The sequence below is a fragment of the Vidua macroura genome, chromosome 4, assembly GCF_024509145.1.
Source record: "Vidua macroura isolate BioBank_ID:100142 chromosome 4, ASM2450914v1, whole genome shotgun sequence".
Lineage (NCBI taxonomy): Eukaryota > Metazoa > Chordata > Aves > Passeriformes > Viduidae > Vidua > Vidua macroura.
In genome coordinates this window covers 23,839,523-23,852,911 of record NC_071574.1, presented here as the reverse complement: position 1 = coordinate 23,852,911, position 13,389 = coordinate 23,839,523, and the positions used below count along the sequence as shown (strand labels likewise).

Below are 13,389 nucleotides of genomic sequence, written 5' to 3'. Positions count from 1 at the left end.
TTGCACTGAGGTGCTTTAAAAAATGGAGAATTCCCTTAGCTATAGAATACAGGGTTGCAGATGTTCTGTGATTTGAAATTGAAATTGCTACACCAGCATGCTTAATCAACAAGTAAATTAGAAAAAAAACCTTCAAACACCCCAACCACCAAAATCTAGACTCTGCAAATACTTCATTGAGATGTTTTTCCCTTCTGACCTATTGCTAATTATCTACAACCAAAAGCACCTAAACAGTACAAGCAAAGTGGACTCATTTAAGTATGCCTGGAATCCACAGTGGAAATGTTTTTCTGACTACCTCTCAACATCTGAGCATCTGAGTTAGGGTCAGCAGCAGTGAATTTCTCAAATCTTACTGCAATTAAAAAACATGCTTTAAGAAAAATTAAGCATTTGAACTGACATATATCAAACACACAAAAAGTTCAACCCTATTTTGTGTCATTCTGAGGATGGAACTATCTTAGAGCAGATTTTAAATTATTATATAATAAATTATATATTTTGGAAAATATGTGCATTTTTAGAGCTGAAAAAAGGAATTGATTTTCCCTGCCACTTAAAAGTCAAAATACCTTTTTAAATTGAAGTGAAAGTTTATCCTGACTTATACTTTGTAAAACAGACACACACAGAGTAGAGTGAAACATAAATCTGAGTTTGTAGTTCTATCTAACAATCTAGTCAATTAAAAAAAGCTTTAATGCTGAAGACGAGGTTAGAGAGCCATCAAATACTGTGATGTCTTCCCTACACAGAACTGCTTCCCACATCAGTCCATCTCTACCTGTTAACTCATTTCTTTATTTCCATTAAGGGCAGATGATACATTGTACAAGCAACCTTTATCTGATCCTTTGTTCCTCTGGAGGAACATCCTGGAGGGATGATCAGGGCTGCACATCAATTCCTGCTCTTGCTTGAGCAGTGAGTCAAACTCCCAGGGGCTGCCTCGGGCTATGCAAGATATTCCACCAAACACCCAAATTAAGTTCATATCATCTCTCAATGAACAGTAAGGGCAGAGTGTCCAGCCCTTAGCTCTGCAATTGGCATGCCCCTAGCAAAAATAATGTTATAGGAAATGGAACTGCCAGTGGCTCTGCGATTCCAGGAAATGGTGTCCTAGTGCTCCGATGGTCTATGAACACTTGAGCCAATGTTTGCAGACAAATGTTGTGAAGCTCCCTAAAAAGCAGCTTTTGATATTCCCACTGTGGGCATAGGGCAATAAAATATAACATAATTGTATAGAGAGTGAATCAGTGATGGAATTAGCATCAACAATGTGCTGGCTGCTGTCATATGCTCAACAATTAAGACCCATTCACTTTTCATGACACTACAATCACAAGGATCAGTTGTGGTAGCTTTGGAAGGAGACAGCCCATGACTCTGCATTTAGTGCCTGAAAAACACACTGATATACTGAAATAAAAAATACACATAAAAGAATGAGTAAAAGAGTAAGAAAAAAAAATTCTCACCATTTTCTGCCAGAGGGGCCAAAACTTCAAAAATCATCTCTTTTTTATCATGCTCTATTTGCTTCTTGAACAGTTTCACAAGCTCTTCAGCGATGTTTGTGTAGGCAAACTGCTCCTTACTTGACTCTGTGAAGCAAAAGGAGAAAATCAGTATAAAGTAAACAAACCACATAAGAAGGCATAACTACTTTTTCTCTTTGTTAGCAGGTTTATTCAGTGAGATTACTAACTGCTCTTCACAGACAAGAGCAATAGACTCATGCTTGTCACAAAATGAAAAGATAAATGTCTAACACTTTAAATGTGCTGACCTGAATTAGTTATAGTTAAAAGGCTGTTAAAAATATATAAATATAAAATTCAAGGCTGTTTGGTCTGGTTTTGCCCACCAATATGTAAGCTAGCTATAGAAACAGTAATAGTACAAAAATAAGTCTTTGATTTCCCTCATCTTAATAGAAAGACGAGCAGGTTATATACTGCATTTTCTATGGGAGAGATGAAGATTTGCACCAAATCCTTAATATTTACATGGTCTCATGACGGTAACATTTCTTTTGAAATTTGTGTGTGGCTGTTGCTTGGCCATCTCATACTGCACAGATACAGCCTAAAGCAGTTTTACAGATGGGTGAGGTTCCTACCAGATTAGCCAGCAAGTCTTCAAATGTACATTGAACAAAAGCATCTCTTATTCCATTGCCTGTATCATATTCCTCCTCACTGGCAGTATTACAAGGGATGCAGGTGGTAGGGCTGGTGTTCTGCATTCTCCAGTGGCCACCTCCTGAGGGCCATCTGTAGTTAGAGAACCTTCCAGCACCTTTGCTATTGCTCTGTCGGATGCTTAGGGATTACTTTACTGTAGAACTGACCCCAAGGACTTGGGAAAAGCATGACTTGCAGTCCTAGACACATTTCGTACACATCTCATCATTTTCTCTCACTATGGATGATTGCATAGTATATTCTATGTGGATTTTTGATCTTTCCAGTATTTTAGCAGATCTTTCACTGGTTTGTGTCCTGCTTTGACACAGAATTGTCATATAATCCTTTTCAAGGGATTCGTGCAATGCTGTTGTCTCGTAAGTGATGAAAAATGACAAGCAAAAAAAAAAATCCCTGAAGTTACAGGGCAAAAATAAAATAATAGTTACAATGTGATTGACTATTGCTTAAGGGAGAATAAAGTATTACAAAGTAAATTAATTTTGTGCCAGTCTTAAAAAATGACTTTTCAATGTGTATGAACTGGAAGAGAAGTAGCTGCTGTGAAGTTTCTTTTCCATGGTTCTCATTACTCAACAAGACAGAGCTGGATCTTTCCACAGAGGGAAAGGAAATTCTCAGTGAGTCTACCATTTATTATATTTAATATCATTATGGTTTTGGTTGCATTTCAGCACTAGAACTTTCAGTGTATGACTCTTATACTTTCTGCTGTGCAGGCACAGTACACAGTCCCCATCCTGCAGACCTCTGATTTGTTAATTTCTTTAGTGCTGCCTTGATGGTTTTTTCTGCTGTTGATTTGTTAAGAAGAACTGTCTACTGTAAATAAATTTATTATGTGTATGATCAAACTAAACTAGGTAACATGATACTTTCTCTGGCCTTGAAATCTATGAACTCAGGCCTCCAAGTGCTACAAACTCAGAGATATATTTTTCATATTTTGAACTGCTGAATGTTCTTAGACGATATCATAACTGCTATGTATTATTTACTCCAGTGTAAAAAAACCCAACTCACAAAACTAGAATTTCCCCAAATACGTTAGCAAAAGAACAATATAAACCACAAATGTTAATAAAACACAGGCCTTAACAACCCATTGATTTACACATGGTTGAATTCCAATGAAAACTGATCTGCTTGCAAAGATATCAGATGAAAGCAGGGCCACAAACTTCAATTTAAATGAAGTTGTAACTAAAATTAACATCTATTAATGACTTATACATGGAGGTATTCAGACTAGAATATATTAAAATTCTGCACCTAAAATAATACTGAATATGCAGATTAATGAACTGTGTCTGTCTCAATTTCATTCAGAGATTTTCATGAGCCAAATTTAATCTCGATAAAACTTTGTGGAGCTACACTAGGATACAATGTTTATATTATTAATAAATAATTCACATTTAGTAGCAGTGCTATGGAAATATTGTTTAGATGATTTAAAATGTGCTTAGTTGCACTGAAGCACAGTAACATAAAACATAAGGTTGAATTAAGTACCCAAATAAATTTCAGTTACTGAAGGGGGAAAAAAAAAGAGACAACTATATATTCTAGAGAAAACAAGCAAAAATTACTTGTCTATCATTGTTGAATGTACCAAAAAGACTTGAATGAGCTTTTGTCATTCTTTAACTAAGACTTAACATTATGAAAACTGGATGTAAATTTGAGATTAATATAGTGGACTTACCGAGTTCTGCTAAATTGCCAAATGCAACAAGGCACATTTCTGTCAGAGCTGCATTTTGGCAATGAATGCCCAACAATTTCACTAACGTAGGAATAACACCCATATTGATAAGCTGTGACTGCAAGGTATCTACATAAAAAGACAGTACAACAGTGAGTTAGTATTTCTCTTCATAGTACTGTTCTTTTAACCAAAAAAGCATTTTTCACACAAAACAACTTCTAGACTGAGCAGCATTAAAATGTCTGTCTCCTCTACTCTTCAGACTAGGATTCGGTTAAGATTTGAGATATGGAGTCATCATTTTTGTCCCTGGCAATGGAAAGTACTTCCAGAAATATTCCTTCCTGATCTGTTCATAGGGTATACTGAATTATGCAGCTACTGACAATTTTGTGGTTATCAGGTTCCTAATAAATGTCAGGTTTGATTCTGGGCTCACTGAGACTAGCTGACTGAAATTGACCTGAACTAGGCCAATGAAACAGTGATTTATCTGAGAGCTTTTCCTATCTACTTCTTTTAAAATTAAAGATAAAAACTGGAAAATTAAAATTAGAATGAATATAAACTGGCACTGAAATAAACATGAAAAGTTTTATAAACACAGGAAGTCACAATGTAGATTATGAAGAGCTTGAGAAAAAAGGAAGTTTAATAAAGACAAAAAATGGAAGGTTTAAGAAAAGTCCTTAGAAGCCAGTCTGATAATTTCTTGCATAGGATGAAAGTTTATAGTATTTACAAGTAAGAAAAGTATTGTTCCTAGGTGTCTGCAAATAGAAAGATGCGTTGATGGTTAGGCAGAAACATGATTGGTTTAAAAGATTATTTATAACAGTATTTCCTCTTACACATTTTACCTATAACATAGCAAAGAAGAAAAACATTGTTTCACAGTTGAATAGAATGAAGCAGACATAAACGCACCAGATGTTTTTTAGTAATTTTCCTAAGAATCTTTTTTTCCTTTGTTTCTAAAGCATTTCAACTATGTTTAAATGTTACAGACTCAAAAGACAAGGATCCAAAGGCCAGTGACATCAAGAGAATTGTATTACTTAATTTAGCTTTTGGTCAAGCCCTACTAGGGAATTCTGGGGTGGTTTTTTTTTTTTGTTGTTGTTGTTGTTTGTTTCTTTTTTCATTTGTTTGGTTGTTGGAGTTTTTTAGTGTGGTTTTCTTGTTAAGGAATTAATTCTAGGCAACTGAAATCAGTTGGAGTTCTTATATCTGTGGCATCAGAGCCATAAAAAATTGCAGATTTTTACAGGGAGATAAAAACATGACATCTGAAGTTTAGCAAATTTAGAATCATCTCATGTTCTCAGAAAACTCTTTGAAATTTTCATATAATGAAAATTATGAAAGATTCCAGAATGTTTATCTCATTTGTATTCAGTATAAAATACTTTGATAATAATTATGAATTTGGTATACCAAGTAAGTAAATGGCATGGTTATTATAGGTTATTGGGGATGAGCAGGAATCCTTATGGCTTGACATCTTTAATAAAACTGTATTACTTACCAGTAACTGAATTTCCTTTTTTGGGGGGAGGGATTACCTCTTCCACAGATTCATAGTCTTTAGTGAAATTTATAAGAAAGCCATGTCAGACACCAAAGAGCTGTTGAAGTTGTCAAATTTCAGGTAAGTACAAATTGTACTAGCGCATGCATTGAATGCCATTTTACCTCTGGCAGATGTGTGAGTCACTACTACACCCTCCTACTTCATTCCAAACTGACTGGAAAAATCTGTCTTTCAATAGGAAACCTGGGAGAGAGGGAGATGGAATGGTTCTACAGAGAAAATTGTTGTGTAGGAGAACTCAAGTTACTGGTAAATAATCTCTTTTTGTCCTTAGTTTGTGATTGTCCCCTATAAACACTTAAAAATTCCGAAGGAAAACTGGTCGTCATGGAGAGTGGGAGAACAAAGACACAAACCACAAATGCCATAGAAAATTACTTGGAAAGAAATTATTTTGTTACTAGACTATATCTTTAGTCACTCTAAAAATCTCTTTATCCAACTGTAATGGATAAAGAGACAGTCTCTATGGACTTTATTCTAGCATCAGAAGCATAAACTCTCATTTTGAGCAGGTTTTTAGTTCTGCTGTCTCTTTCTTAATACAAAATATATAAAAAGCATGGAGGGAAACCACATTTGAAAGAAAATAGGAATCTTAAGAGTCAGATAGAAAGATATATCATTGTTCAAGAGAGGATGGAGTGCACTGACTAAAGGACCTGTAGAACTTCCAAACTAAAAAAATGAAAAAAACCCATATATTAAAAAAAAAAACAATTGTATTGGGTCAAAAGTCAGGTATTATACCAGACTCCATACCAGTCTGATTTTCCCAGAGTAGAAGGATGGCACCTGAGTACAGGAAATATCTACAGTGATAAGAATGGCATTACAAGAATTGACAATAAGGTTAACATTGCCTTAACAGCAGTAAGTGTTAATTTAAAACTTATAAATTTTCTCCTTTGACAAAGACAGGGCAACCCTGTGAGTCACAAAGGTGCACAGGAAGCAAGACCTTTGAAAATAAAAGGCTGCCAGCAGCTATTTGCTATGTTTATACTTAAGCCTGGGCTTGCCATACAAATTCTGGTCCTGACCTTTACATCTGTCATTATCAGCAACAGGAGGCTCTTTCTCTAGCCAAGTCTATTAAGCATTTTAAGAGAAAAGTATCAGGCATCTGTATCATTGGGATGGAGACCTACAGCATTTTTTAGTTCAGATAAATTAAAAATATCTCAGTGGTTCAGTCTCAGCTGGAGGGACTGCCAGCAGTTCTCTCTCTTCCCTAGGAAAACCTCAGACTGGGTAACTTGGACTAACTGTGTATCTTGGCCTTTCACTGCAGGAAGTGTTAATGCCCAGCTAGAGCGGGAGACCATTTTGGGGAAACATGCACCCATCCTACAATCAGTTGCCTGACACAGGACTAAAGTGAGCTGTGACACCAGGCAACATTGTCTTTCAGGATGAAACAGTGCTTCTGTCCACTTCCTAAGCAGAACTTTATGCATAGAAAGCAGGAAGAATGAAAAACTGAATGCCTCTCCTGAATTTATGACTTTAAACCACAATTTACATTGCTATCACATGTTGCACTAGGTCTGTGTGTTCTTTTTGGGTGAAAAGCACTGACAGTGATGCTGTACAGATGCATATACAGGTAGATAAGAGGCAATCAATACATGCGCCAGCACAAAGAATTACCTACCTAAAACTTGAATTTCAATGGCTCCATGTCCTTCGGTGACACACATGGAAACTCCAAAGAGTAAGATCTGAGGAGAATATCCCAAATTGAGAACTTTATTGGGGGCATTTTAGTTAAAAATGCTGATTTAGGCTAATTCATGATTTTGAAAAGAATTTCAGAAAACAATTCATCATTTGTGTCCCATCAATAACTGTGATAATAATGCTGAAGGAAAAGTAGTTTTGTACAAACTGATGGCATAATTTCATACCCTAGAGAAACCTGCTTGCAATCCCCGCAGCTATGTTAAATCATGACAGAACATAAAAGTGATTGTATGGATTGTCTCACTGTGGTAAGGAACATACTTTTTATCTGCTTTTGCATACTTTAGGTTACTTTGCAATTAGGTATATTTAGGTCTTGCTAGGCATCTCTATCTGTGATGTAAATGAAACAAAATGACAAGCATGAAAATTAGCAAAGGTAAGTCTTAGGAGGAAGCGTTACTGAAATATTGCTGTCAGACTATAATAATGGTGCCATAAATCTCCCTTTCATTTCTTGTATATTTGCATAGCTTCTGCAGATGGTAAACAGTGCACATCAGACCCCAACATTCATTCCAGTTGCTAAGAGTTTTGTAAGAATAAAAAAGGCTCAGCAGTTGTATGATTTAACATCAGGACGTCACATTTTACAATAGTGCTGAAGGAAAGACAATCTTGACAGACTGAAGTTTGCTATGAAATGAAATGAGGCAGCAATCTATAAAGATAATTATTTTTATCTACATATATATGCTCACATACATAAATGTACATATTCTTTCACACATGCATACTGTATCCAGTTAACTTCTGATCTCTAATTTGACTAGCTAATAAGCCAATTGGCCTAGTTTTTCCATTATTTCTATATTTCTTTAGAAAGCCTTCATGGTTTGTTTCAGAGATCTAGAGAGACAATTTGTTACCTTACGGACTGATCCCATTTACTTGCAAATAGCCTTACCTCATAGGATTATGGGATCTTTAGAATAACCATTCTTATTTCTAACTCTTTTATATGAGTGTTTGCATATGATTGTTAGTTTTATTAGATTAGTTATTAGTTTCCCCCTCTTTATCCGAGCCTGCTTTGCTTCTTGCTCTCAAGCAGATTAATGGCTACACAGAAGTTAATAACTGAAAGCAGGGATGAGCTATTTGTGTCTGATTGAATTTGGGTAGTAAAATACAATTATGACAAGAGGATCAAGATAACCTGGGCTGAAGGCAAAGGGAAGTTTACCATCGGGAAAAAAACCCTCTAATTTCTAGCAGTGCAATTAAAATATCAACAATTTTTTTAAAGCTTAGAAGAACTGCAAGAAATGCCAAAGTTTGAGTTTGTTGTCTTAACAATTGTTGTTACTAATGAAATGGTAAGATACCAAGGAAGCAAAGAAAGAACTGAAAGACAGTAAGCAAAAATAATTCCTGAACATAAGCAGATGACACAAGAACCTTGTAAAAGGAATCCTATTTTTAAAGCTTAGACAACACTGTTATGACTGGGGTTACAATTGCAAGCTGAGTGTCCAGAATCAGGATGAGATACAAGAATCCAACATTAATTTGCACTGTTTAGGAAAAGGAAGTCTTACTTGTAGCTGCTCCTTAGTTGCCTTTTTCGTAAAACTCATGTGTGATAAATCCCTTAAAGTACTCAAGACTGAGTCTCTCATGTTTAAAAAAAATAAGGCAGTTTAAAAAATAAGGCATTATTAGTTACTAATAATGAAGTAGTAGCTATTGGAAAAAGAGGGCAGTTAGTTGACTAGGAATGACAAACTGTTTGGAATCAAATAAGACCATTTATATACTCTTTTGCTCATAAAATGCTGATGATTAGAAAATATTAGGGTGTTCACAGATAATCAGATGCAACTAAGAACCAACTGTGCTGTAATGGTCCTTATTTGGAGAGCTAGTACAAATTAAAAGAGTGAAAGTTATTAAGAGCAGTTAAAGAAATCTTCCAAGTCCCCACCTGTAACTTTTTAACACAGCATGCTAAACTGGAAAAGATTATAGAAACATAAAAGGTGAATGTAGAAGTGCTATTTCAAAGACTGAAACACTTCCTCCTTACCTAGTATTTTTTCTTTTATTTTTGTCCAATTGGTTTCCATAACTAAGGACAAAGAAATCTATGACTCTAGGCTGCAATCCGTTACTGCTCATCCTTCAGCAAAACCAATGCAGTGTTTTATCTTCTTTGTAAGTAGCTGGGATCAAACCTTTGCAAGTAATCCCAAAAACTATATTCACTAACTTGTGAGCATAATTAACTGCCAGGGCAATCTCAGTTTTGATGTTTAACAGGTCAGCAAAGAACTGCATTTAGTCAGAATATTATTCACCTGCTGCTGCAATGCATGGAAGTTATGTGGTTGACTCGGGCTCCTAGTCGACATTGACTGCTGTCCTGAAAATTCACGATGGCCCACAGGTGATATTTTTAGACCAGCTCACAATTACGGTCCAATTGTACTCGTGACTCTTAAAACTAGCAAGACAGGTCAACTACCCATTTCTCTATTCACATGCTACAGGTATGGTCACTAAATTTTCTTCTAAAAATTTAGTCCTCTAAATCACTTTTTTTTTTTTTAATATTGATTTATCATATTATTTGGGCTTTAATTTAATGGTTGCCCCAGTCAGTAAGCAAATTCACAATGCAACTAGAGGACACAAATCTTACACAATCTACCTACCCATGAGTGTTGGGCCAAACATGAGCTGGGTTCCTCCAAAAGGGACCCTTCCTCATGGAGACAACCAAGTGTGTGGGGTAAGGTGGAGGTTTGGTAAACTCCCAGCACTCCTCTCTGATGTGATGGTAGAACACGGGGCTGGTGAGCACCCTGATCCAAGAGCTTGGAATACTCCTGCATTTCTCACTTCTGACACTGCTTCAGTGGCTCCTGTGAATAGTGTGTGTGAGATGAAAGATGTCCTTTAGCAGAGAGGAGAGTAGCTAGTGAATCCTCCTGGCTGTCACTGAACCACACAACTGCTTTATTGATTGCATCAGAATAAGCTCTCTTACTAGATGGAATGAGTCATTTATTCAATGTTCCTAACAGTTAAGCTGTTCAGAAGCTGCTTGTTTGGGAGATTTATCTTGTAATTAGTTTTCCTAGAGAAGATCTGCTGGGAGCTTGGTCACTGAAGCAAAACTGATAACAGTATCTCTACACATTGCTTTTGGATTCATTGGTCTTGAGCTACCAAATCTACTGTATGCTCATTAGTCTTAATTAATAGAGAGCATTCTGGTAGTTTAGAGGTGAGAATATCTATTTCCTTCAAATATTGTAACAAAGAAAAGTACTGAGTTACCACTATGAAATATAATAAATGTGATACCCATGCAAAGTGGTCAAGCAAAACAGTGCCTGGAAACTATATGAAATGAAGGAACTAGAAAGTTGTTATTTAGAGAAGATGGAAGATGTACTGTAAACAATAATTCTTAGATAATACAAAGAAAAGAGGAGGAAAAAAACCCAATGTAAGAACAAGTGAAAGAGATGAGACACATGCAACAGTTATATTTGGAGCTGGATGAGTAACACAAAGAGCTGAGATCTCCAGAGAGATGGCACAGAAAACACACATGGAAACTATGCTAGAAGAGATGATAAAGCAGATTAAAAATGTATACAATAAAGCCTATGGACCATCCTGAAATGTAAAAAAGTTTTGGGGACATAGAATTGGAAAGTGAGTTACAGCAAGTGCTATCTTTCAGGAAATGGTGAGTAACTAATAAAGAAGATATTTCTTCCCAAGATGAAACACTGCAATTCAGGAAATGGGCATGACTGAAAACAATGTAATTACTAACTGTATTTGTAATCTGTGCCATTGCAAGTCAGGAGAACGCCCTCTGTGTAGCCTTCCTAATGCATTCCAATTTTTTTGCATTTTGAAAACTTGAAAATGGGTGAAAGCTGTAAATATATTTTGGCACATTAAAAACACTTGTGTGCAGAAGCAAGCTAGGTACTAGTTTGTACAACTAATGTAGAATGCTATTGTGTTACTCTCAGTGGTCAAAGGTTTCTCATTTAATATACTCTCATGTTTTTGTCCCAGTCCCTAAACATCTCCAATTAATGGGATAACGAACATAAACTTATAATTTGTAGGCACAGAACAGTGTTGAACATACCTATACATGATTCCCTATTTATCTTAGAACAATGTAACATATGGTTTTATATACATTTCACAAGGAGAAAAATTATTAACTGTTTGGCATACATACCCTTAAATAATTAACAACACTGTACATCTGCAACAAATTAGTCTTATGATGTTGATAGTATTTGAGAGAGTACTTAATGTAGCCTTCTAATTAGCTTCTGTAAATCTGTGTGATACATCTTTATGCTTTGCTTTTAGACAAAGAAGTAAATTCCAGATGCTCATCTTAAAACTCCACACAATTTATGTTATATGGAATTGTGTCAGAATATATCTAGTATTTTTGGGAACATAATTTTACTGAAACAGAAAATTGTATATGTGAATTGAGGTCTCTGATCTCTTCAGAGTAATTTAGTGTTAAGCATCCACAATGTAAACCTACAGATGATTTTATCTTTTTATCTTTTTTTGTTGGGGTTGTTCTCCTGGTAGACATAAAGCAAATTTCAGTGTTGTTTACCATTCTCATTGCTATAGTTCATCAGCATGCCACAAAAGACAGTCAAGAGCTTCTCACTGGCTGGATCTGTTTTACTGCACAGTGACCTTAAATGGTCTACTACAATATGTGCACCACCTGCATGGTCAACTGCGTTCCTGCCCTCATCTGTAAAACAAAGAGTTACATTAAAAAAAAATGAAACCAAACCCCACCGTCGAATCCCGAACGTAACAGTAATCATACAAAATGAAGCTTTTAAACAGAGTGAAGTCATTCCTCCAGTGTTGTCAAATTCATCTAGAGAGATACCTGAGGCCCAATTTTTAGTGCAACAGAGCTAGGAAAGTGAAAACACCTTCAACAAAAAGGCTTAACCACCTGGCACTAATATCTCTGTAAAGAAGTTCAGTGTTTGAGGCAGAGCTGCTGGAGCTGATAAATAATATTTTGAAGATGCACTGAGTTTTGCCAGAGGGAGGTTCTGAGCACTTGACACAGAACCAAGTCCATATACAGGTAAATTACTCTTGCTGTTACACAGATCAAGAAATTGAAATACTGAAAATAAATTGCTTGGATTACTTAAAAATAAAAAGGGGAATAAAATGGACAAAGCAGACAGAGGTGCTGGTTCCTAGTGGCAACTGTTCATGCACTCAGTCTGCCACACAGCATGTTCTCTGCACTTCTATAGCTGAAATTTAATACCACTACCAGATACTTTATGTATGGCTACAAGAAAAATTTACTCTACATCTATAAAAGACTACAATGTTCTGAAGGGCTGTAAATAACACATCATAATCTTTGTATGGAACTCTTCCTATATAACAAATCAGATTTGACACAATAGTGTAGGAATAAGGAAAAATAGGCCTTCTATTACAGTAATCATCAATACTGCTTCCTTCCCCAGCAGTAAGCAATAAGCAATAGACAACAGTCAATACATTAAATTCCAGGGCTTCTAAAAAGAGAGATTTTCATGTGAGCTACCACTGGAATCAGCTGGGAAATCTGGATGAAAACAAAACCTTGGGTGGGGGGGAAGGAGGAGGGAGTCTCTAAAGTTTTGCAATATAAGAAAAACAAAACCCCCCCTCCTCAATTTCTTCATGGTCCCAAAGCAAATCTCCTCTTTTCCTTGTTATTCACCACTCTACCACCCCTCCTCTCTCTCCCCATCATATGTGCAGGTGAAGCTACCAAGTTTTCATCATTCTGCAACATATTCAGCATGAAACCCAAGGCTATACACATTTATAATATGATCTTCTCACTGTAAAGTGTTCCAGAGCTCTGCAAAAGAAGCTTCTAAATCTTCCAATTCTTGTTAATACTATTCATGAACTTTATATACCCCTTATACTATATATAAAAAACAGGATTCTAAGTATTGCATATAGGGACTTAAGAAAATTTGCTGAATGGAACTGAAGGAAGGGTAATTCTTGGCAGGTCTTAAATTATTACCAAAGTAGCAAGAATTTTGCAGAATAAATTCACTGCCATGACT

At 35.9% G+C, this 13,389-nt stretch overlaps 1 protein-coding gene across 7 annotated transcripts in view; it reads right to left on the bottom strand.

Moving 5' to 3' along the window:
* The window catches only part of RAP1GDS1 (Rap1 GTPase-GDP dissociation stimulator 1), a 91,045-nt gene that overhangs the window by 14,003 nt on the left and 63,653 nt on the right, over window positions 1-13,389 (bottom strand). For 6 of the 7 annotated variants that reach the window (XM_053976434.1, XM_053976430.1, XM_053976432.1 and 3 more), the window contains 3 exons: window positions 11,892-12,038; window positions 3,931-4,059; window positions 1,491-1,616 (listed from right to left, as the gene is read on the bottom strand). In XM_053976434.1, coding sequence (XP_053832409.1) covers window positions 1,491-1,616; window positions 3,931-4,059; window positions 11,892-12,038 — 402 coding nt within the window. The remainder of the gene's footprint in view (window positions 1-1,490; window positions 1,617-3,930; window positions 4,060-11,891; window positions 12,039-13,389) is intronic. The other variant, XM_053976435.1, reaches the window with a different exon arrangement.